The sequence below is a fragment of the Orbicella franksi genome, chromosome 15 (assembly GCF_964199315.1).
Source record: "Orbicella franksi chromosome 15, jaOrbFran1.1, whole genome shotgun sequence".
NCBI classification, from domain to species: Eukaryota; Metazoa; Cnidaria; class Anthozoa; order Scleractinia; family Merulinidae; genus Orbicella; species Orbicella franksi.
Window position 1 is genome coordinate 19,943,483 of NC_138159.1, and position 26,081 is coordinate 19,969,563.

Below are 26,081 nucleotides of genomic sequence, written 5' to 3' on the forward strand. Positions count from 1 at the left end.
GTTATAATGGTATGTTTAATATTAACGTACAATGTTATCAGAATATATCACAAGTCTTGCTGACGTCAGCTTTCATATTGTGGCCCCTATATACGTGCGGTATATACGTGCGGTTTCGGTATTCGAGAAAAAAATCCGATGCGGTTTGCGATTTTTGGCGTATTTCTGTGCGATTTTGCGGTTTTTGGGCCCCCCTTAGGTCCCCCAAACTGCTTTATGTAATAAATCTGTTTGTTGTTGTCTATGATCTTGAGTCTTGTCTACGAAGTAGATGCTCAACTGCGAGGTTTCAGGGGTTTTTGGGGATATTTCGGTGAACAAATTAACGGGATACAGGACATTTTGGGGGAACATTAATGGGATATCCGATATTTAGAACAGATATCCCGGGATGTCGAGTAGGAGAAGTGATAATTTTTGAAATTGGAATTAATGAGTTACTGAATATTTAAGCCAAACATGCAAGGAATAATCAGGCACCACCCCCCATAAATCAATTCCGGAATGTTGATGTCTGAACTCGCCATTCCAGGTTCTTGGTCAGAAGGACGATCTAAAAAGCAAGCAGGTGAAACTAAAGCAGGAAAATAGGATAAAGGAAAATATACCAAGCAGTTATTCTTCGAGGCCCCGTTGAATACGAGGTGGTCCGACTGTTTGTAACAACTAAACGACTCGCTGCGTGAAGTTGTATTATATAGTCAGACACATTATTTGTACAGTTGGGCAAACCAGGCATCAATGACTGTTCTGACTCACGCACACAGTTAATAGATAAACCGCATACTCTGGCTAGTTCAGACATCAGGATCATAGCGCATAGCGGGATTCATATCAACAAAAATTTGCAGCCTTGAATAGCTAAGCGTATGACACAATAAACTTGTATTGTATTGTTGTGACAGTTTTACGTCTATTACGCATGCGCGCTGCTTAGTAAATGAAATCTCGAACTCGCAGTCGTATTCGGTGTCGGAATTAAACGTGTCGAATTATTTCTGCGGTTGAACGAACCAAACACCTGATCAGTGTTCTGACTCAGGCACATAGCCAATAGATACACTGTATACTCTCACTAGTTCAGACATCAGGATCACAGTGTCTATTGGCGTTCTTACTTTATAGAATCAGCTGTGAATCAGGACAACGAACAACGATTGCTAGCATGGCAAGCGTCCAAGCGGTAGTACATGAGGTGGGACTGGATCCAATATCAACAACGGCAAATAAGTCTACGAACAAATTTAACTCATCAAAGGATGCAGTACAGGTGCTCACCTCTCTTACTATCGTTCTTTCCTATTCTATGATTTTGCATGATGTAACTTCATTCCCGACACGCATACTAGGCATGCTAATCAGCATAAAATGTCAGTGTCAGCTTGCGGCTTCATTCAAGCACGATCATCAAATTCGCATGCATAAAAACGAGGGACGAAGTCTTCACCACCACCATACTGTTTTGCCGTGAGCCACGTAGATAAAGATCAGGGACCGTTCATTTTTTATGAGGGAGGAGGGGCTGGTGGGATTTGGGAAGCACCATTTAAAAATGGCATGACCCCCCCTCAGCTTACCAATTTTTTCACATGGCCCCCCCTTATAGCGGTCATTTTTTGGGATGACCCCCCCCCAAAAAAAAAAATTGAACAAACAATATTTAGATTTCAACTTTTTAATATTTCTCTATTATCCCCCTACTTCACGTTATTGTGCTCACTATGAAGACAATATTTACAATCTCTATACGACAGAGAGCTGTTGTTTAAAAAACAAATCAAAAGAAAGAGAAGTCAATAATTATTTCGGATCTCCTAGTTATGGCTCGCCCTGAGCGTGTGGCATTTGGCCTCTCATTGGCGTCTTCCTCGTCTGAATTGATGAATGCAAGAATGACGTCACTTGAGTCATCTTCTCCCCCAGAGTCAATGGCATCACTGTCATACTCATCATTGTCACTTTCATCCGTTTCACTGCTGTCAGCACTTGCCCTGTTGTCATTTTGTGTCAATGTCCTGGCATTTCTCAGTGTTGGTTGGCCAGCTCTGAGAGGACTCTTCTGCTGCAAGCATGAATGTCTTACAATTGCCTTTACTTTCTCACTCTTGCTGCTTTTCAAATGCTGCTTCAGCCCGTGGTGGTTTGAGTACTTGTTTAGTTCTGGAACACGTAGCTTTTTAAGCTTGGTTAGATCTTCGCACAACTCAGTCCAAGGATAATCCTCCTCCCTACTTAACTTTGCCTTTTCTTCTGCTCTCTTTTTCCTTTTAAATTTCAGCACATCAAGATGCTGAAGATAATCCACCACAAACTTCGATTTGACAATAAACTTATCTGCAAATAGAGCAACGCTCTCTGGGTCAGATAAAACCAGCCTACCACTTCCATGCTCTTTCTTCTTTATATTGTTAATCCAATCGGGGAAAGAGCGCATTACTACATGAGCATCATGAAAGAGGCTCATTCCAAAATGCGCAATAATGGCAAAAGCGACGAGTCGTTTAAGAAAAGGTTTACAGCTGAACGATCCAGGCAGTTTGACATCTTACATGCAAAAGAAGCAATTTTTCTAGGTGCGGATGGCTGTTCAGAAAGGGCGAGTGAGTTTTCCATGCAAGGGTACCAGTTGAAGCCCAGTGATGGAAGAAAACTGAACTTTTCCATCAAAGAGCACAGAGCAATGGTGGAAAAGTTGAATGTCATATTGAAAGATGTAAAGGAACACGATTCCACACTCTTTCAGTCCAATGGGCTTGCTTTAAAGCAGGGCGAAGAATTTGCCCACAGTTTTAATGTAAAACAGATCAAATGTACAGAAGCTAAGTTGACGAAGGTCACGCAGGACATGGAAGCACTAGAAAATAAGAAGAGTAATTATAACAGCATATTCAAAGGCATACTCAAACAGCACATCAACAAAAGGAGAAGGAAAAAAGAAAACCGCAGAAAGTCAAATGAAAGAAAGAGGAAGCGGACTGAAAACAACGTCCAACGAGTTTATGGAATCTGTGTTTGAAACCCGCTAGGAAATGATCTTCCACAATGCCTTGTGTACCCTCCTAGAACGGCCGTCCCGGAAGAGTGTCTTAAAGTTGAGGATGTTGCCACGTCGATATTTAGAAGAGATGGGCCATACATCGCACAGCTCTTGGAAGGGAATTATTTCACCAATGCTGCAAGAAGCAGAATCACCACCAACCTTGAGCGGGAAGTCAGAGATTATGTTTACACCTTCATGTACCCTGAAAAGTACACTTTGACGGAAAGCATTGCTACTTCTTGCAGCATTGGTGAAAGAGACTCCCATAGCAGCACAAGCGGCGACGAAGAACTCGACGACAGCGGAGATGAATATCAGTGCCAGTGAAAGTTGCATTCGAAAATAACAGTGTTAAATACTTCTTTTCAGTAGCTACAAATGCTTTTTGTCGCCAAACGTTTTTTTAAAACAGAAGGAAAGTTTGTAATAAATTGATATCCTGCCTTCTATGTTTATTCTATAGCAATTTTTTTGATATTCAAACATTATGCCATTTTAAAGTTTTACTAAAATATTTCACGTGACCCCCCCTTTTTCCCTTATTTTTTTGGGATGGCCCCCCCTCGAAAGCCATTTTTTTTCACATGGCCCCCCCCCAAATCCCACCAGCCCCCCCTACCTTATAAAAGATGAACGGTCCCTCATGACAAATCATACTTTACACCAATTTATTCCGCGATACGATTCCGTGACAAAGTTTCTTTGAAAAGGAACTCTTTGTTCAGTTCAAGAGTTAATTCATCTTTTGCTGCCACAATTTAAATAACAATAAGGTTGTATTCGTGCAGGAAATACCGCAAGTGCTTCGTTAAAAACTTAATGTTTTGTTCGTTCGTGAAATATTGTTTTTACCTCTCAATAATAAAATTCTCCGTTAAAAGCCGACATTTTCAAACTCTTCCGGTTTGAAGGGCGTTTTCGAAAAGCTCTGTTTTCGTGACAGTTTAAAGCTGTGTTTTCAAATTTCTCCGACGTAGTGTGGACGCTGCCTAACTCTCTTGTCCATATTATTCGTTCACACAGACAGAGTACATCGGTTCAGGAGCTGGCTACTTCACGTCGAAATTCTCTTTTTCCGAGGAAAGCATAAAATTTATTTGTCCTCGAGCCATCGAGTCTGTCAAGTCCATTCCCGTGAAGGTCGGTGATACATTCACCATCGCTGATTATGGTTGTGCAGATGGAAGCACCTCCATGCAACTGATGTACGCATGCGTAAGGGAGCTGAGGAGCTTGTATGGGAATGCGTTAGAAGTGCACATTAATTACGAAGACAAACCGGACAATGACTTCAAGTCGCTCTTTTATTTTCTACAAGGTAAGGGAAAGGCTATAAAATCGAATAAGTAAGGCATAGGAGTTATAACCTTTTAGATGGACGGTGCCAGCTTTTTACGACCTTTACTGCGACTAAAATATGGGATGAAGTGGCTTTGATTCTTGTTCTACATTTTTAATTCTTCATTCAGAGAGGAAATGTACCATTAAATTGTCTTTACGAAGAACGACGACCTCACAACAACGAGCTCTATTTTCCTTTGTTCTCACAGACATATTTTTACAGATATTTCATATTAATAGAGTTAAAGTTAAGTTGAGAGTTAAAAAGGGCAGGCAGGCAGGTGTAAAGATATATTAATACAAGTTTCAGGTCGAGACATAGATACACACCCACACACAAACCAATACACATGCAACACAAACCACGTAGTGAGCGCTAAATAAGTACTCTATTAGAACATTTGGCAATGCTATCGAATAGAAGGAAAGTAGAGCAAATAGAACCTAATGGAAAGAAAAACTAAAAAAAAAAGACAAAACAAAACAAAAACTCCGTAGCTTTCAAACGCAATTCTGCTTTGTTTGTAGGTTCACTTCCAGTTCCAACCAGCTACCTCACTGATTTTCCAGATGTTTATGTGTCTGCGACGGGAACTAACTTCTACGATCAGTGTTTTCCCAGTGGGTTTGTTAACTTCGGATTTTGCTTCTTTGCGGCTCAGTGGCTGAGCCAAAAGCCTTGCAACTTGACAAAAGCAGTCCTGCATTGTTTATCTGAAGTCGCGGATGAGAGAAACGAGTTCGGTAAACAAGCCGAGAAGGACTGGGAACGGTTTGTGTTGATGAGAGCAAGAGAACTATCGAGAGGTAAGACAACAACATTGTGAAAAAAAACTTGCAGTGAGGGATAACATTTGCCAATGGTAGCAAGGCTCTTCTAAATGAATGAGGTTACTGAACTTACTCATCGCCACTCTTTTTAGTGCAGAGTGCACTACTGGGATAATTTGGGTGTTCGCCTTTCGTTATCAATTAATTAAGGACGTTCGAGTATTTTTTCCTGCGCATCCTTACTGCGTACGCAAATTCACATGCCACCTCATCCATCGAGCGCGCGCTAAGTAATAAAATGAGCAACGATAGGGCAGCTGGCCATTGCTATAGCTTTGCCTACATTTAACGATCTTGGACGTTCGGTGACCCCTATTTTTCTTTTGATGGATCATTTTCTCTACCGATTTTCTACGTTTAGCGAAAAAATGAAGAAAATCTATCTGGTAGAAGTTCAGTGAATTGTTTGCAAAATGCATCATTGAATTCCGTTCTTTTTCATCTCTTCGTTTATCTGCGCGGCGGTTTCAAATGCCTCTTGAATGGTTAAGTTTTGTGAAAACGTTGGCAGCATTTGGAATTATTGACGCAACAGACCCACTTCTTCAAAATATGACTGAGATCGTTTGCCTCCGTTGGCTCACCTTCGATATTTTTAGCGGAGCTCTCCCGGCCTGAAGAGCCGCCAAGCGGAGCCCCATAACCATATAGGAAAGAAAGGAAACCCTTGAATTGATTTTTTCATGGTTATCATGGCTAGCGGTACTGCTCGTGGGCGCGTACGCACGACGACGACGGAGTCGCGCAAGATAGGGGCCATACTCCAGCTAATAGGATGACAGAGACATGCACCCTAGGTTTATAGCGTCCTTCTTTGATTATTGGACATCCATGTTATGGTCAATCGACACCTGTCAAACAAGGTTTCCGCTGACCAATATCACGTGACCATATCGAGGGCTCAAGTTTAGAGTTCATCGAGGATACGTGTTTTTTTGCAGTTGACCGCTGACCAAAAGCTAGTTTGCGATTGGATCTCGGGCTCATGTCAGGTTACCCTGTTGTAAAGAATGCCGGGTTGTTAACGCTAACCCAGGATTACAAAAACATATTTTAAAACTAGAGGTATTATATGAGTTCGATGTACGTTTTCACACGAAAGTGGGGAAGTCCAATTGTCATGTTTTACTGACTGTACAAAACACGCATCGGCGGGCGCTCTTATTCATCGACAACAGACGTATTGGATTTTTACATAAACAAAACTGAGCAGCATCTACAGACATAAACTTTATTGTGACGTATTGGGCCTTGATAAAACATCAAGCGTTGCTTACAATTCAGGCGAAACTCAAACTTGCAATTATTTTTTTTTTACTCTTCTGTCGAGATAGACTCTGGGGAAATCCTGGTAAGCGTGTGGCAAGAAAAGGGAAACTTTGAAGTCCTGAAACACTGCTATATCAAAATGTATCCAACTAGTTTTTTGCTGTTTTCTGGAAAAGCTGTTAATTTTCAACATGTGTGAAACTTAGAGTGGAGTAATGTGGAACTCTTGTAAAAGAAGCAGCGGCACGAAACTTGGTCAGTGATATCATAAAGCGGCACATAACTAAATTCGACACTGTCTTACTTCACTCAGACTGAAGCAGCTTACGACGAAAATACTGAAGTAAAATTCCCACAGACATGAACGTATTGAGTTGTGGGCCAAAAGCTTCAAACATTTCGGGAATTTCGGACTCCATCTCCCCGCGTTACATCCGCAAAAATCCTCGCAGCATTTACGCGCGTGTGCCGCACGGGTTGGCGCAATTTGTTCTAAAAATAGAAAAATTGTCCCATATCATAGGGACAGCCTCAATACTAGAAATGGCGCGCGCTTACGGTCTCCGTCCCCTATTAAGGCTCCTGCTAACGTTTAACAAATTGACGTCAGTTTTTTATGCGTCTGTCCTCTTATTGATGATGAATTGCGTCATAACATTGCTAAAGTGGCTGTGGCTCGTGGTTCCGCAGAAAACTTGACGAAATTTACCATCAATAGGAGGACAGACGCATGAAAAAACTGACGTCAATTTGTTTTTTACAATAACAAGACCCCAAAATGGTCAAATGCCGGGAATAAATGAGGGGAAAAGACGCCATAAACTTGCCGTAAACCAAGATAAGTGAATGTTATTCAAAATGACGCGAACATTGTCAAATAGCTTTTCTCGCTTTTTGATTGGCTACTTAAAAAAGTCCATAAAATCTCATTGGTTAAAAAGTTGACAGTTTGACAGCTGAAAATTGAACTTAAAAGCTTGCATAAATGTTGCATAAATTGAAATTTCGTCCGTCTGTACTCTAATTGACGATAAAAATGAGCCAATCAGCGCGCGAGAAATTAGACAGTTATTGTAAAATACCTCTTTTACAATATTACAAAGTTATATATAATTTTCCAGAAAACCGTGGCACTCCTTGTGGTACTAGTCTCTTAAGAACAACGGCAATTTGCTCTAAACGCATACCCGGATTAGTTAACGTTAGAGTCGACTTTATATAACGTGGAAGATACATTTTATATGGGATCGCACACAAACGTTGAGCGCTTTCCTTGTGGCAGAACACATATAAGACGCATGCGTTGTAGCATCTACCGGGCTTCGCCGTATTTTATATGTCGTGTGATTTTACCGGGAATAGAGGGTATGCACGCACGTGCTCAGCAACAATGCAAATTTATTGGAACAAAAGAAAGTGTTAACATAAGAAAAGAGTTGAACTCCCACAGAATTGGTTTGGTACACCAACATGGCCGCCGTTTCATTGTTTTGGAACACCAATATGGCTGCCATGACGTCATAGTTATATTGCGGGAAACGTGACTTCTCCCTTTTTATTGCAAAGAACGCTTCTGTGACTGTGTATCTTTTGGTTCGGTTCAAGAAATGTAGTCTTCTTTTATAACTTGCAAGTTATTGTGTTTGCTTATTCATCGTATTATTGAATTTAACTGAAATGAACGAAAAACAAAACGCCACAGTAAAATTCAAAGCTGTCTTGACAAACGACAATTGTAAGCACTTCGCACTATCTAAGATTGTTTCACTTGTTCTGGATTATTTCAATATCAAAGGAGGAAGACTGGCTCTGATTGCTCCCGTGAGTGAAGTAGATTACAACAACAGCACCAACATCGAAAAAAGGACCAATTTTGTGAGGAATACGTCCTCGTTGTCTCCACTCTACAGTGCAATGTATAAGGTTTGGGAGGGCATGGCAAAAGACAACATCATCACAAAGGTAATATGAAGTATTTACAACACAACCTTATAAATCACATCCAGTTTGAATGTTCCTCTTTTAAATTATCCAACTTTTGAAAGTAGAATGATAACGACCGCTGCAGAACACACCCGATAGGAAATTCGTAGTATATTTTGAGCAGGGCATAAGGGAAATACAGAATCGGGTTTTCTTTTTGTACATATAGGAAGTGGAAGGGGAGAGAAAGGTATGATAGTTTGCAAGTATTAATTAATGAATATAAGTAATAGTAATTGGACCGAGTGGAGTACAATTCAGGGAGTAATCGCGCGAATAATTTCAAAATCGGACGAGCGCGAAGCGCGAGGCCGATTTGAAGTTACGAACACGATACTCCCAGAATTGTACGACACGAGGTCCAATTACTAATTAATCGTATCTATAACAAATTTCGGAATTGAGAATATCTTTTGAGAGCTTCTTTTGAGCGAAAACGTCTGTAGCGCGTTTCACAAGTTTTGAAAACTGTAGGAAACATTGGAAAGAAAGACAATAAAACGCGCGTAATTGACGTGCGAATCACGTGGCCAATTACAAAAAATTCCAATTGGATACCTGTAATTGGACACCCACGTGATCACGCGCCGATTACGGGGCAAATAGGCGCTCGGAGAACCAATTACGATCGTTATAGATACGATTAACTTCTTAATCAAAACTATCACAAAATTTTCGAACGTGATTGGCTATCAGCAGCCCGATTTGAGCATTAATTGGACACTGTACGCGTCATGCTTGTAATTAGACATTGTAATAGGACAGTGTACGTGTCATGCCTGTTTAACTGGACAGTACGCGTCAGTTTTGCGCGCGCTGTTGCGGTGCACTTTGTTGAGTAAACTACTGTGTTTTTCAGCATTGATAACGACGTTTAATCGTTCAGCGCTCAGTCGATGGTTTGTTCGTTTCTCGATTTTTGACGTAGTTTTGATTAATTGGTAACAGGGCTTCGCGTCGTCCAATTCAGTCTGTAATCATACTCGTGATTGACAAATCGGACTCCCGCTTCGCGGTCGTCCGATTTTTTGTTAATCACTCGTATGAATACAGACCGAATTGGACTCCACTCAGTCCTATTACCCTTATTAATAGATAGGAAAAAAAAAATCGATTCAATATCAGGTTCTTGATCGTTTATACCATAATTGTTTTTCTTCCACAGTACGAACTGAAGGAAATGACGCTCCCGGAATATTTCAGAACGCAGGAGGAACTTACAAAGCCATTCATGTCAGACGATTCTCCAGTCCGAAAAGCTGGCTTGACACTTGTTTCAGTGGAAATAAAAGAGTTCCCGTTGCCAGAAAAGAAGCTTTTGCTAGAAACTGGAGACGCCAAAAAAGCTGCGAGATTTATGACTGAGCAAACTCGCGCTTGGAGTAATTCCATGTTTTTATCAAGTAAGTCGAATGGTAAATTAGATATGAGGAGTATTTTGGTGTTAAAAAACAGTCGTCCTGAATTGCAAATAATCAGTGCAAAGAAAACATGTACGAAAACATCTTCCAATATAATAGTCTGGCTCAATCAAAACAAGTCTACATGTTATCTATGTAATGAGTTTGCAAGCTTTGGCCATGCTTTGAACACATTTTATGTTAAGGCCAGCTCCACGGGCGAGCAGGATGAATCAAATCCCGTGCTGTGATTGGTTACCCGAAGGGGCAAGATGGAGCAGCCTGAACTGGCCGCTCGGGATTACCCGCTGTTTCCCGCAAGAAAATTGTGTTCTTTCTACCGATACAATGAATCCTTTATTGACTAAGCTTATTTCAGGTCATAGCCGCCATATCGACATCACGCTTCGTCAGTAGCCCATATTTCTTATATGGCCGTGTCCTGCAAGGACTGGGAACTACCAAAGTTACGAACATGATTATGAGCTAACTGATCAATAGTGACTGCCATTTTGTCTGTTCGAACTTAATTTTAGCCGAGCGGTCTCTGTCATTTTAAATTCCACCATTTTGCACTGATTTGAGATAAATTGACATGCTCTTACTTAATCAGAATACAGAAATTGTTGCTGGGAATTGAACCATGCATGAAATAGAACTGTATGCTATTTGCATCCTGTCTGAGAGCACGTCAATTAATATCCGACACCGTCCACATTGCGCCGGAGAAATTTGAAAATGCATCTTTATTTCTTCGGTTAGGTCTACCGTCCACACGAATCCGTAACTGGAAAACGGAGTTTCCTTGACCGAGTTTTCTTCAAACACAAATCCAGAATGACCGCAGATTGTTGCGTTTTCAAATTTCTCCGGTGTGATGTGGACGGGGCCTCAAACAGTGCAAAAAGTTGAAATTCCGTACACACTAAACAGGAGGAATGCTGCGCCTGGGTGGTACTGTGATGAGACGAGTTTAATTTCTTTTTCCTCTCTAGCGACATAAAAATCGGCTGGCCACGATTAAGGCCGATATTTCTTTTTCCTCCCCGCACTTAATATAAAGACTCCGATACAAGTCATTATCACATTCTCATACTTTATTTTCTCTTGACAGCCCTTGATGGCCAGCCTTATTCTCCTGAACAGAAAAAGGATATTCTGAACCAATATTTCTATCGTTTAGAGGAAGAGCTGTTGAGTTCTCCAGAATATTACATACTACTCACGATGTGGAATGCATTCATTATTATCGAAAAGTCATAGTCTGTGAAATTAGGACTATTTATAAGGATTGCTTCTGGATCATTCAAGCTATACGCAAGAATTTGGAGAGCCCAAAAGGCGCGCACACGTTACTAGTGTTGCTAGAATATTTTTCAAATATTGAGGTATTGATACACATCAACCATGCTACATTTATTACATCAATCGTGTTTTAGTATAAATCTACTAGCATTCTATCGTAAAAGTCGTTCTCTTATTGGCTACCCTATTCGCTATCTATTCTGTTGTACACCGAGTTGTACAACTGTAGCGTGTAATCTGGCCGTGTGCGGTTGTTAACAAAATGGCGGTCGTTTCCTTGGTTTTCAAAGTGTCCGATTAGAAGATTTAGGCCAAGACTAGTAAATTTATACTTGAACGACTAGTAGATTTATATAATTTCAATGCGTAATAGAAATCTCCAGCCTATAATCTAATAGTTGTCAAATAAAACACGAGTGGAAGTTTGTTAGAACGACAAACGTTGTAGGTTTTAAAAAGATATAAACATTACCATTTAGTAAATCATCATCTGTCGTTTTCGAAGTGCTATCTTTGCCTAAGAGGTAAGCATCCCCGTTCTTTTTATATGATGGTTTCCCCGGGTCGACTAGAAAAGAGCATATATGTGTATATTTTGCGTCTGAAATTGGGGGGGGGGGGGGGGGATAGAAGTATCAGCATTTTGCGATATCCTTTTCTTAAGTAGTACAATTACAACCTTGCCGACCCTGAGAGATTACTCGCGTTTAGTTTTACCTTTTCAATGCCAACCTGGAAAGTCATTTAAAAAGAAAGTACCTCAAAAGCATAGTTAACTACGGTCAAAAGTAGAGAGAGAGTAGACAGCCATATTATAGGAAAGAAAGTTTTGTTTAATTTTGAAACACATGTTAGCACTGTCCCTCCGGACTGGCTATACCTCCAATTCTATCAGATGAAATTTTTCTACCTAAATTTGACTCTGTTTGGAGAAAAAGTCACGCGGGTTGTGTCACGTGATCTGTTTGGCTTTTTGTCGTGGGATCTTTGTAGTATATATTAAGTTTGGCTCTTCGGAGATTTTATATTGTTGTTTAGTTTTTAACGGATATTCACAGTTATGAAAAGTGAAGTTGTTTTGCTCTTGTTTGCTAGAGTTAAGTGATAACGAGCTATTAATTTGCCTATCTCATAATCCCGCCATTGTTTATATCATATAACTGACTCCTTTGCTGTGGATAGTTCATACGTCAAGAATGCTGGTTCATAGTAACTCTACGATGCAAATGAAGTAAAGTTTGCTTGCGTTATTTTTTTAATAAAGCAGTCCTAAGAAAATACGCGTGCTCATTGGTTAAACATCGTGTTTCTCAGTATTAAACAGTTAGATTTTGAGCTCGAGGTTTCTATCGCGTGATTGCGCCCTCGTGTCACGCATAGAAATCGAGTCGTTCAAAACTTTATCTTACTCCTCTTCATAGAGACTTCGAAAAAGCCAAGAAGCAGCCGTAATTTTGTTAACAAGGGCACACTGGTACGCTATTTACAATCTATCACAGAATAGATAGTGAGTAGCTTAGCCAATCAGAGAACGGCATTCGTGATAGAGCGCTAGCAGATTTATACTAAAACTCGATAGAAACACAGTACATGTTTTCTATTTCTTAATCGTATAGTGCAGTAGAACCCCGTTAATCAGGTCACCACACCCTCTATAATTAAGCGGACACCAGTTTGAGTCCCAAACTTTTCTTCCCACATTTGCTGTAAACTAAACCTGTATTCAGCGGACACCTCTGTTAAGCGGACGCCGACACCAATATTAAGCCATTTTGTTGAACAAAACCTGCAATAAGCGGACACTTCAAGGGCATTTTACCTCTAAAAGTTCAGCTGAGACTCCTTTAACATTGTTCAGCGATGTCGTTTAAAGCTAAGTGATTATTCTAGATTGATGCATTGACTGACTGGACATTGTGCTATGAGGAGTCTTTGATCTTACACTGTGTTACACTGTGTTACAAAAGCGTTAATAATAACTACTTAATAACCTCGACCGTTCGGTCGTTACGGGAAAATCTCAAACTGAGGCCTTGCCGTATTGACCGAGCGATAGCGAGGTCAATACGGTAGGCCGAGGTTTGAGATTTTCCCGTAACGACCGAACGGTCGAGGTTATTAAGTTGTTTATTATATGGCTCATCAATAAAGAGAAAAATCATTCGAGCGGAAGTCGTCAATTTACATCCGGCGATGCGCGCGTTTACCGATTCATTCATCGTCTCAAACCTAGGGTAAAACTACACAGTCAGTGAATTTCACCACTGTATTACGTATTCCGTTAAAAACACTCATTTCTTTACGGAAAAGTCACTGTCACAGCCTCAAAAACGTATTTTAGTATCGTGGTACCACAAGTTGATAGGGAAGTTTTTCCGACTTTTGGGGCGAAACGTCAACGCATATAGAAAAGACAGCAAGTGCTTCAAAATTGTCCAAACCAACCGTCTTTCGGTGAAAGAAAATACTAATGCTTCAGAATGCACTGCTCAAAATAAGCTTAACTCGATCTTCGCATTCGCTTTCGACAACATATCTTCGCCTTCTTCATTCTGGGATTTATGGATGAACATTTCAAGCCTTGTGAACGTCTGCAGTTATCAGAAACACTGCTACCGACAGAAACCGCCCGATTGTTTACATCTGATGATCCTGGAAGCTGATTTACACTTGCTTGTGTCAAAGCGAGGGAATCTATTTGACGAGAACTTTGACGGAGTTCAATACTTCGGTAATTGCTGTGACTAAGATGATAACTTATAAGTTTCTTTGTGGTGTTCTGCTCAGGATGCATGGCAGATCTGCCGATGGTGTTTTTTACTTGGCGATTTTAGCTTTACTTAAGACTAGGCAAACTTTGATAGTTTTTCACTAGTGCCCGCCAAGGTTACCGACTGGTAAGTCATCTATATAAATTTTATTAAAGAAATATCTCTAAACTTTTAGCTACTGATATTCTCGTACTGATTTTAATCGGCTTTCATCGCTTCAATGCGCTTGAATTTTCAGAACCGAGCTCTTCCTAATTTGCATAATCCGTAATCGGCCCGTGAGCATTACGGGAGAATAATGCCCTACAATTCAGTGACAATTAACCAATCAGAGCGCGCGTTATATCGGCCACAAGCCAAAGCCATATAATAATTAACTATTATTGCACAACATATATATAGTAGACCTGTTTTGAGCGGACACCCTGTATTAACTGGACACTAATGAGGGTCCCAAGGGTGTCCGCCTAATACAGGTTTCACTGTATACTAATTAATCTTTGGTTGCCACATTACTAATAAAAAGGCTAGACTAAGAGTAATCCCACTTTCGCTTAATACTTCGAGCGTGAAGAGAAAAAAACAATTCAAAGCGCGAGAAAAAATGGCTGCGCTAGACCTTGGAGCGAGAACGAGCTTCTCATCCCTAGATTTAGCGCGGCCAATTTTTGTTTTTTTTTTTGGGAGGGGGGGGGGGGCTTTTTTTTGCATCACCCTCGATGGACTAAGCGAAAGAGGGACCACTTGTAGTCTACAATAAGGTTACATTTATCTATACTGCATAGGAGGGTAATTATTTTTTCAGATTTTTTCTTATTCGCAAGATAATCCGTCTCAAAGTACGTGTTACCATGTGAGTTTCGTAGATGTTTCCCAGGCGCCGCTTAAGATGTTCACAAGAGTGAAATTGACTTCACTTGATTGGCTAATTCTAGATATTTCTGAGATTTTTCTGAAGCCCGGACGTTTTCGATGCGACGGCAAATCGGGCGAAATGGCGTCCTTGACGAGACGAAGACGGCAGAGAGAGGCGTTTTGAGTTCTCGTTCGCATACCTGATCGTGTAAATTTACTGTCGGTAGCCGTCCCAGCTCGTACTGTCCTGATATCTCAATAATAAGGCCCATATGGGGGATTAACTCTCTTTTTCATATATATTTGTGCTGATTTGTGCCCACAGACCGAGTTCTTCGGTTCAGGAGCTGGCTACTTCACTTCGAAGTTCTTTATGTCCGAGGAAAGCATAAAATTTATTTCTCCTAGAGCCATCGAGTCTGTCAAGTCCATTCCTGTGAAGGTCGGTGATACATTCACCATCGCTGAGTATGGTTGTGCAGATGGAGGCACCCCTTTGCCACTGATGTACGCATGTGTAAAGAAACTGAGGAGTTTGTATGGGAATGACTTAGAGGTGCATATTAATTACGAAGACAAACCAGAAAGTGACTTCAAGTTGCTCTTTTATTTTCTTCAAGGTAAGGGCAAGGTTATGAAAACAACTAAATATAGCACATTTTAATTCAAGGAATGGGAAAGACAAAGTGCCCAGGTCCCTCGAAAGACCAGGTAGGCCATAAAGTTTTGAAAATTTAAGGTGGTTCTTCACCTTATGAATAGGAATTTTTTAAACTTTACCAAAAGTTGCATCTTAGCTTTCTTATCAAAATTTGGCAAATATTAAAACATTTCACCGTGCCGTTTTTGAATTATAAGCCCTTAAAGCTATAATTAAGGTTGCTTTTTGCAGGTCATATTGTTGCTATGGTAACCTATTATGTCACGATAATGATACCAACCAGTTCTCCAACAATTGGGCAGTTTTTTGATACCATGATTGAAGCATCAACTGATAAAGTGTTGTTATAATGACCCATCAAAATATAAGTCTTCGAAAGCGCAGAAACTGTTTTGAGCCACCTTAATTGCACTTTGATCAATTTGGTATAAAACGACCTCGATGATTGTGCTGCATTCTCGATTCTTCAGTAAGTTACTATGATTATCAGTTGAGTAAGGCCCGACGAAAGTTTGGTGACCAGGTTTTAACGTTCAACTTGTGTTGTTGTCATGGGCATCTGGCTCCGTTTCCAGTTGCAACTTGTCGGCCTTTGACGTCATTGGCAGCAAAGCGCGCGAAATTGCCGGGACGATATTGTTACCATTGGAAACGGGGAAAGTTGCCCGTGGCAACACCGTGATTTCAGTGCAAAACTTTGTCACCAAAGCTCTTTCTTTAACCTTTTTGTAGCCAATTTCTTCGATAACTAGATTTTATATTTCTGCTACGTTCGCAGAGGGGAAATGTATCAATAAAGTATTTTTAAGGAGAAAACATGTACACACGTACGCCCGGTGACCTCAACTGAAATCCAAGGACTGCACTAACCATTACGCCACAGCGCATCCTCAAAGCAAAATCCGTGATTAACGTTCATTTTACAAATGCAATTCAAGGATCTTTGTTTGTAGGTTTACTTTCAGCTCCATCCAGCTACCGCACCGATGGAAATACTCGTAGTCTGCCCGTTTATTAATTTTGATTCATTATTTTACCTTTTATTACTGTATGTATCGTGGCATCATATCACATCAGCGCACAGGTTTGTTTGTGTGCGTGTGACACAGGCGCATGTGTCTGGCAAGCGGGTGAAACTAAAGCAGGAAAATAGGATAAAGGGAAATATAACAAGCAGTTATTCTTCGAGGCCCCGTTGAATACGAGGTGGTCCGACTGTTTGTAACAACTAATTAAACGACTCGCTGCGTGAAGTTGTATTATAATGTCAGACACATTTGTGCAGTTGGGCAAACCAGGCATCAATGACTGTTCTGACTCACGCACACAGTTAATAGATAAACCGTATACTTTGGCTAGTTCAGACATCAGGATTACAGTGCATAGCGGCATTCATATCATCAAAATTTGCAGCCTTGAATAGCTAAGCGTATGACACAATAAACTTGTATTGTATTGTACTGCATTGTTGTATTGCTATGACAGTTTTACGTTTATGACGCATGCGTGCTGCTCAGTAAATAAAATCTCGAACTCGCAGTCGTATTCGGTGTCGGAATTAAACGTGTCGAATTATTTCTGCGTTTGAACGAACCAAAGACCTGATCAGTGTTCTGACTCAGGCACATAGCCAATAGATACACCGTATACTCTCCCTTGTTCAGACATCAGGATCACAGTGTATATTGGCGTTCTTACTTTATAGAATCAGCTGTGAATCAGGACAACGAACAACGATTGCTAGCATGGCAAGCGTCCAAGCGGTAGTACATGGGGTGGGACTGGATCCAACATCAACAACGGCAAATAAGTCTACGAACAAATTTTACCCGCCAAAGGCCGCGGTACAGGTGCTCACCTCTCTTACTATCTTTCTTTCCTATTCTATCATTTTGCATGATGTAACTTCATTCCCGACACGCATACTAGGCATGGTAATCAGCATAAAATGTCTGTGTCAGCTTGCGGCTTCATTCAAGCACGATCATCAAATTCGCATGCATAAAAACGAGGGACGAAGTCTTCACCACCGCAATACTATTTTGCCGTGAGCCACGTAGATAAAGATCATGACAAATCATACTTTACACCAATTTATTTCGCGATATGATGCCTTGACAAAGTTTCTTTGAAAAGGAACTCTTTGTTCAGTTCAAGAGTTAATTCATCTTTTGCTGCCACAATTTAAATAACAATAAGGTTGTATTCGTGCAGGAAATACCGAAAGTGCTTCGTTAAAATCTCAATGTTTTGTTCGCTCGTGAAATATTGTTTTTACCTCTCAATAATAAAATTCTCCGTTAAAAGCCGACATTTTCAAACTCTTCCGGTTTGAAGAGCGTTTTCGAAAAGCTCTGTTTTCGTGACGGTTTAAAGCTGTGTTTTCAAATTTCTCCGACGTAGTGTGGACGCTGTCTAACTCTCTTGTCCATATATATTCGTTTACACAGACAGAGTACATCGGTTCAGGAGCTGGCTACTTCACGTCGAAATTCTCTATGTCCGAGGAAAGCATAAAATTTATTTCTCCTCGAGCCATCGAGTCTGTCAAGTCCATTCCTGTGAAGGTCGGTGATACATTCACCATCGCTGATTATGGTTGTGCAGATGGAGGCACCTCCATGCCACTGATGTACGCATGCGTAAGGGAACTGAGGAGTTTGTATGGGAATGAGTTACAGGTGCACATTAATTACGAAGACAAACCGGACAATGATTTCAAGTCGCTCTTTTATTTTCTACAAGGTAAGGGAAAGGCTATAAAATCGAATAAGTAGGGAATAGGAGTTATAACCATTTAGATGGACGGTGCCAGCTTTTTACGACCTTTACTGCGACTAAAATATGGAATGAAGTGGCTTTGATTCTTGTTCTGCATTTTTAATTCTTCATTCAGAGAGGAAATGTACCATTAAATTGTCTTTACGAAGAACGACGACCTCACAACAACGAGCTCTATTTTCCTTTGTTCTCACAGATATATTTTTACAGATATTTCATATTAATAGAGTTAAAGTTAAGTTGAGAGTTAAAAAGGGCAGGCAGGCAGGTGTAAAGATATATTAATACAAGTTTCAGGTCGAGACATAGATACACACCCACACACAAACCAATACACATGCAACACAAACCACGTAGTGAGCGCTAAATAAGTACTCTATTAGAACATTTGGCAATGCTATCGAATAGAAGGAAAGTAGAGCAAATAGAACCTAATGGAAAGAAAAACTAAAAAAAAAAAAGACAAAACAAAACAAAAACTCCATAACTTTCAAACGCAATTCAATGATCTGCTTTGTTTGTAGGTTCACTTCCAGCTCCAACCAGCTACCTCACCGATTTTCCAGATGTTTATGTGTCTGCGACGGGAACTAACTTCTACGATCAGTGTTTTCCCAGTGGGTTTGTTAACTTCGGATTTTGCTTCTTTGCGGCTCAGTGGCTGAGCCAAAAGCCTTGCAACTTGACAAAAGCAGTCCTGCATTGTTTATCTGAAGTCGCGGATGAGAGAAACGAGTTCGGTAAACAAGCCGAGAAGGACTGGGAACGGTTTCTGTTGATGAGAGCAAGAGAACTATCGAGAGGTAAGACAACAACATTGTGAAAAAAAACTTGCAGTGAGGGATAACATTTGCCAATGGTAGCAAGGCTCTTATAAATGAATGAGGTTACTGAACTTACTCATCGCCACTCTTTTTAGTGCAGAGTGCACTACCGGGATAATTTGGGTGTTCGCCTTTCGTTATCAATTAAGTAAGGACGTTCGAGTATTTTTTTTTTGCGCATCCTTACTGCGTACGCAAATTCACATGCCACCTCATCCATCGAGCGCGCGCTAAGTAATAAAATGAGCAATGATAGGCCAGCTGGCCATTGCTATAGCTTTGCCTACATTTAACGATCTTGGACGTTCGGTGACCCCTATTTTTCTTTTGATGGATCATTTTCTCTACCGATTTTCTACGTTTAGCGAAAAAATGAAGAAAATCTATCTGGTAGAAGTTCAGTGAATTGTTTGCAAAATGCATCATCGAATTCCGTTCTTTTTCAGCTCTTCGTTTATCTGCGCGGCGGTTTCAAATGCCTCTTGAATGGTTAAGCTTTGTGAAAACGTTGGCAGCATTTGGAATTATTTACGCAATAGACCCACTTCTTCAAAATATGACTGAGATCGTTTGCCTCCGTTGGCTCACCTTCGATATTTTTAGCGGAGCTCTCCCGGCCTGAAGAGCCGCCAAGCGGAGCCCCATACCCATATAGGAAAGAAAGGAAACCCATGAATTGATTTTTTCATGGTTATCATGGCTAGCGGTACTGCTCGTGGGCGCGTACGCACGACGACGACGGAGTCGTGCAAGATAGGGGCCATACTCCAGCTAATAGGATGACAGAGACATGCACCCTAGGTTTATAGCGTCCTTCTTTGATTATTGGACATCCATGTTATGGTCAATCGACACCTGTCAAACAAGGTATCCACTGACTAATATCACGTGACTATATCGAGGGCTCAAGTTTAGAGCTCATCGAGGATAAGTGTTTTTTGCAGTTGACCGCTGACCAAAAGCTAGTTTGCGATTGGATCTCGGGCTCATGTCAGGTTACCCTATTGTAAACAATGCCGGGTTGTTAACGCTAACCCAGGATTACAAAAACATATTTAAAAGCTAGAGGTATTATATGAGTTCGATGTACTTTTTCACACGAAACTGAGTGGGGAAGTCCAAGTTGTCATGTTTTACTGACTGTACAAAACACACATCGGCGGGCGCTGTTATTCATCGACAACAGACGTATTGGATTTTTACACAAACAAAACTGAGCAGCATCTACAGACTTAAACTTTACTGTCACTTATTGGGCCCTGATAAAACACCAAGCATTGCTTACAATTCAGGCGAAACGCAAAGTTGCAATTATTTTTTTTTTTTTACTGTTCGGTCGAGATAGACTCTGGCGAAATCCTGGTAAGCGTGTGGCAAGAAAAGGGAAACTTTGAAGTCCTGAAACACTGCTATATCAAAATGTATCCAACTAGTTTTTTGCTGTTTTCTGGAAAAGCTGTTAATTTTCAACATGTGTGAAACTTAGAGTGGAGTAATGTGGAACTCTTGTAAAAGAAGCAGCGGAACGCAACTTGGTCAGTGATATCATAAAGCGGCACATAACTAAATTCGACACTGTCTTACTTCACTCAGACTGAAGCAGCTTACGACGAAAATACTGGAGTAAAATTCCAACAGACATGAACGTATTGAGTTGTGGGCCAAAAGCTTCAAACATTTCGGGAATTTCGGACTCCATCTCCCCGCGCTACATCCGCAAAAATCCTCGCAGCATTTACGCGCGTGTGCCGCACGGGTTGGCGCAATTTGTTCTAAAAATAGAAAAATTGTCCCATGTCATACGGACAGCCCCAATACTAGAAATGGCGCGCGCTTACGGTCTCCGTCCCCTATTAAGGCTCCTGCTAACGTTTAACAAATTGACGTCAGTTTTTTTTATGCGTCTGTCCTCTTATTGATGATAAATTGCATCATAACATTGCCGAAGTGGCTGTGGCTCGTGGTTCCGTAGTAAACTTGACGAAATTTACTATCAATAGGAGGACAGACGCATAAAAAAACTAACGTCAATTTGTTTTTTACAATAACAAGACCCCAAAATGGTCAAATGCCGGGAATAAATGAGGGGAAAAGACGCCGTAAACTTGCCGTAAACCAAGATAAGTGAATGTTATTCAAAATGACGCGAACATTGTCAAATAGCTTTTCTCGCTTTTTGATTGGCTACTTAAAAAAAGTCCATAAAATCTCATTGGTTAAAAAGTTGACAGTTTGACAGCTGAAAATTGAACTTAAAAGCTTGCATAAATGTTGCATAAATTGAAATTTCGTCCGTCTGTACTCTTATTGACGATAAAAATGAGCCAATCAGCGCGCAATAATATTACAAAGTTATATATAATTTTCCGGAAAACCGTGGCACTCTTAAGAACAAAGGCAATTTGCTCTAAACGCATACGCGGATTAGTTAACGTTAGAGTCGACTTTATAAAACGTGGAAGATACATTTTATATGGGATCGCACACAAACGTTGAGTGCTTTCCTTGTGGCAGAACACATATAGGACGCATGCGTTGTAGCATCTACCGGGCTTCGCCGTATTTTATATGTCGTGTGATTTTCCCAGGGATAGAGCGTATACACGCACGTGCTCAGCAACAATGCAAATTTATTGGAACAAAAGAAAGTGTTAACATAAGAGAAGAGTTGAACTCCCACAGAATTGGTTTGGTACACCAACATGGCCGCCGTTTCATTGTTTTGGAACACCAATATGGCTTCCATGACGTCATAGTTATATTGCGGGAAACGTGACTTCTCCCTTTTTATTGCAAAGAACGCTTCTGTGACTGTGTATCTTCTGGTTCGGTTCAAGAAATGTAGTCTTCTTTTATAACTTGCAAGTTATTGTGTTTGCTTATTCATCGTATTATTGAATTTAACTGAAATGAACGAAAAACAAAACGCCACAGTAAAATTCAAAGCTGTCTTGACAAACGACAATTGTAAGCGTTTCGCACTATCTAAGATTGTTTCACTTGTTCTGGATTATTTCAATATCAAAGGAGGAAGACTGGCTCTGATTGCTCCCGTGAGTGAAGTAGATTACAACAACAGCACCAACATCGCAAAAAGGACCAATTTTGTGAGGAATACGTCCTCGTTGTCTCCACTCTACAGTGCAATGTATAAGGTTTGGGAGGGCATGGCAAAAGACAACATCATCACAAAGGTAATATGAAGTATTTACAACACAACCTTATAAATCACATCCAGTTTGAATGTTCCTCTTTTAAATTATCCAACTTTTGAAAGTAGAATGATAACGACCGCTGCAGAACACATCCGATAGGAAATTCGTAGTATATTTTGAGCAGGGCATAGGGAAATACAGAATCGGGTTTTCTTTTTGTACATATAGGAAGTGGAAGGGGAGAGAAAGGTATGATAGTTTGCAAGTATTAATTAATGAATATAAGTAATAGTAATTGGACCGAGTGGAGTACAATTCAGAGAGTAATCGCGCGAATAATTTCAAAATCGGACGAGCGCGAAGCGCGAGGCTGATTTGAAGTTACGAACACGATACTCCCAGAATTGTACGACACGAGGTCCAATTACTAATTAATCGTATCTATAACAAATTTCGGAATTAAAAATATCTTTTGAGAACTTCTTTTGAGCGAAAACGTCTGTAGCGCGTTTCACAAGTTTTGAAAACTGTAGGAAACATTGGAAAGAAAGACAATAAAACGCGCGTAATTGACGTGCGAATCACGTGGCCAATTACAAAAAATTCCAATTGGATACCTGTAATTGGACACCCACGTGATCACGCGCCGATTACGGGGCAAATAGGCGCGCGGAGAACCAATTACGATCGTTATAGATACGATTAACTTCTTAATCAAAACTATCACAAAATTTTCGAACGTGATTGGCTATCAGCAGCCCGATTTGAGCATTAATTGGACACTGTACGCGTCATGCTTGTAATTAGACATTGTAATAGGACAGTGTACGTGTCATGCCTGTTTAACTGGACAGTACGCGTCAGTTTTGCGCGCGCTGTTGCGGTGCACTTTGTCGAGTAAACTGCTGTGTTTTTCAGCATTGATAACGACGTTTAATCGTTCAGCGCTCAATCGATGGTTTGTTCGTTTCTCGATTTTTGTCATAGTTTTGATTAATTGGTAACAGGGCTTCGCGTCGTCCAATTCAGTCTGTAATCATACTCGTGATTGACAAATCGGACTCCCGCTTCGCGGTCGTCCGATTTTGTTAATCACTCGTATGAATACAGACCGAATTGGACTCCACTCAGTCTTATTACCCTTATTAATAGATAGGAAAAAAAATCGATTCAATATCAGGTTTTTGATCGTTTACACCATAATTGTTTTTCTTCCACAGTACGAACTGAAGGAAATGACGCTCCCGGAATATTTCAGAACGCAGGAGGAACTTACAAAGCCATTCATGTCAGACGATTCTCCAGTCCGAAAAGCTGGCTTGACACTTGTTTCAGTGGAAATAAAAGAGTTCCCGTTGCCAGAAAAGAAGCTTTTGCTAGAAACTGGAGACGCCAAAATAGCTGCGAGATTTATGACTGAGCAAACTCGCGCTTGGAGTAATTCCATGTTTTTATCAAGTAAGTCGAATGGTAAATTAGATATGAGGAATATTTTGGTGTTAAAAAACAGTCGTCCTGAATTGCAAATAATCAGTGCAAAGAAAACATGTACGAAAACATCTTCCAATATAATAGTCTGGCTCAATCAAAACAAGTCTACATGTTATCTATGTAATGAGTTTGCAAGCTTTGGCCATGCTTTGAACACATTTTATGTTAAGGCCAGCTCCACGGGCGAGCAGGATGAATCAAATCCCGTGCTGTGATTGGTTACCCGAAGGGGCAAGATGGAGCAGCCTGAACTGGCCGCTCGGGATTACCCGCTGTTTCCCGCAAGAAAATTGTGTTCTTTCTACCGATACAATGAATCCTTTATTGACTAAGCTTATTTCAGGTCATAGCCGCCATATCGACATCACGCTTCGTCAGTAGCCCATATTTCTTATATGGCCGTGTCCTGCAAGGACTGGGAACTACCAAAGTTACGAACATGATTATGAGCTAACTGATCAATATTGACCGCCATTTTGTCTGTTCGAACTTAATTTTGGCCGAGCGGTCTCTGTCAATCATTTTAAATTCCACCATTTTGCAATGATTTGAGATTAATTGACATGCTCTTACTTAATTAATCAGAATACAGAAATTGTTGCTGGGAATTGAACCATGCATGAAATAGAACTGTATGCTGTTTGCATCCTGTCTGAGAGCACGTCAATTAATATCCGACACCGTCCACATTGCGCCGGAGAAATTTGAAAACGCATCTTTATTTCTTCGGTTAGGCCTACCGTCCACACTAATCCGTAACCGGAAAACGGAGTTTCCCTGACCGAGTTTTCCTCAAACACAAATCCAGAATGACCGCAGATTGTTGCGTTTTCAAATTTCTCCGGTGTGATGTGGACGGGGCCTCAAACAGTGCAAAAAGTTGAAATTCCGTACACACTAAACAGGAGGAATGCTGCGCCTGGGTGGTACTGTGATGAGACGAGTTTAATTTCTTTTTCCTCTCTAGCGACATAAAAATCGGCTGGCCACGATTAAGGCCGATATTTCTTTTTCCTCCCCGCACTTAATATAAAGACTCCGATACAAGTCATTATCACATTCTCATACTTTATTTTCTCTTGACAGCCCTTGATGGTCAGCCTTATTCTCCTGAACAGAAAAAGGATATTCTGAACCAATATTTCTATCGTTTAGAGGAAGAGCTGTTGAGTTCTCCAGAGTATTACATACTACTCACGCTGTGGAATGCATTCGTTATTATCGAAAAGTCATAGTCTGTGAAATTAGGACTATTTATAAGGATTGCTTCTGGATCATTCGAGCTATACGCAGGAATTTGGAGAGCCCAAAAGGCGCGCACACGTTGCTAGTGTTGCTAGAATATTTTTCAAATATTGAGGTATTGATACACATCAACCATGCTACATTTATTACATCAATCGTGTTTTAGTATAAATCTACTAGCATTCTATCGTAAAAGTCGTTCTCTTATTGGCTACCCTATTCGCTATCTATTCTGTTGTACACCGAGTTGTACAACTGTAGCGTGTAATCTGGCCGTGTGCGGTTGTTAACAAAATGGCGGTCGTTTCCTTGGTTTTCAAAGTGTCCGATTAGAAGATTTAGGCCAAGACTAGTAAATTTATACTTGAACGACTAGTAGATTTATATAATTTCAATGCGTAATAGAAATCTCCAGCCTATAATCTAATAGTTGTTAAATAAAACACGAGTGGAAGTTTGTTAGAACGACAAACGTTGTAGGTTTTAAAAAGATATAAACATTACCATTTAGTAAATCATCATCTGTCGTTTTCGAAGTGCTATCTTTGCCTAAGAGGTAAGCATCCCCGTTCTTTTTATATGATGGTTTCCCCGGGTCGACTAGAAAAGAGCATATATGTGCATATTTTGCGTCTGAAATTTGGGGTGGCGGGGGGGGGGGGGGGGGGGGGGCGGGGAGAAGATAGAAGTACCAGCATTTTGCGATATCCTTTTCTTAAGTAGTACAATTACAACCTTGCCGACCCTGAGAGATTACTCGCGTTTAGTTTTACCTTTTCAATGCCAACCTGGAAAGTCATTTAAAAAGAAAGTACCTCAAAAGCATAGTTAACTACGGTCAAAAGTAGAGAGAGAGTAGACAGCCATATTATAGGAAAGAAAGTTTTGTTTAATTTTGAAACACATGTTAGCACTGTCCCTCCGGACTGGCTATACCTCCAATTCTATCAGGTGAAATTTTTTACCTATATTTGACTCTGTTTGGAGAAAAAGTCACGCCGGTTGTGTCACGTGATCTGTTTGGCTTTTTGTCGTGGGATCTTTGTAGTATAAATTAAGTTTGGCTCTTCGGAGATTTTATATTGTTTTTTAGTTTTTAACGGGTACAAAGATTCACAGTTATGAAAAG

The 26,081-nt window shown here is 40.5% G+C and overlaps 3 protein-coding genes across 5 annotated transcripts; all 3 read left to right on the plus strand.

The window, feature by feature from the left end:
* The first annotated feature begins 1,165 nt into the window (after nt 1-1,165).
* Nucleotides 1,166-12,477, plus strand: LOC145469576 (uncharacterized). Its single transcript, XM_081453328.1, has 6 exons — nt 1,166-1,270; nt 4,064-4,358; nt 4,910-5,188; nt 8,277-8,443; nt 9,630-9,867; nt 10,979-12,477. Exons 1-6 carry the CDS (start codon nt 1,166-1,168, stop codon nt 11,125-11,127), a joined length of 1,233 nt encoding a protein of 410 aa, XP_081309454.1. The 3' UTR covers nt 11,128-12,477.
* A 2,158-nt stretch (nt 12,478-14,635) lies between these two features.
* LOC145469291 (uncharacterized) lies at nt 14,636-16,474 on the plus strand. The gene is made up of 2 exons (XM_081452973.1): nt 14,636-15,415; nt 16,410-16,474. The coding sequence occupies exons 1-2, from the start codon at nt 15,169-15,171 to the stop codon at nt 16,472-16,474; spliced, it is 312 nt and encodes a 103-aa protein (XP_081309099.1). The 5' UTR covers nt 14,636-15,168.
* Nucleotides 16,475-16,997: 523 nt separating this feature from the next.
* LOC145469904 (uncharacterized) lies at nt 16,998-25,569 on the plus strand. Of its 3 annotated transcripts, none has more exons than XM_081453716.1 (6): nt 16,998-17,306; nt 17,907-18,201; nt 18,762-19,040; nt 22,089-22,255; nt 23,437-23,674; nt 24,794-25,569. In XM_081453716.1, exons 1-6 carry the CDS (start codon nt 17,202-17,204, stop codon nt 24,940-24,942), a joined length of 1,233 nt encoding a protein of 410 aa, XP_081309842.1. In that variant the 5' UTR covers nt 16,998-17,201; the 3' UTR covers nt 24,943-25,569. The 3 variants fall into 3 exon arrangements, with proteins under 3 accessions (XP_081309842.1, XP_081309843.1, XP_081309844.1); XM_081453717.1 differs by having other exon boundaries at nt 23,449-23,674; XM_081453718.1 differs by having other exon boundaries at nt 17,216-17,306; nt 17,911-18,201.
* The last annotated feature ends 512 nt before the right edge of the window (nt 25,570-26,081 follow it).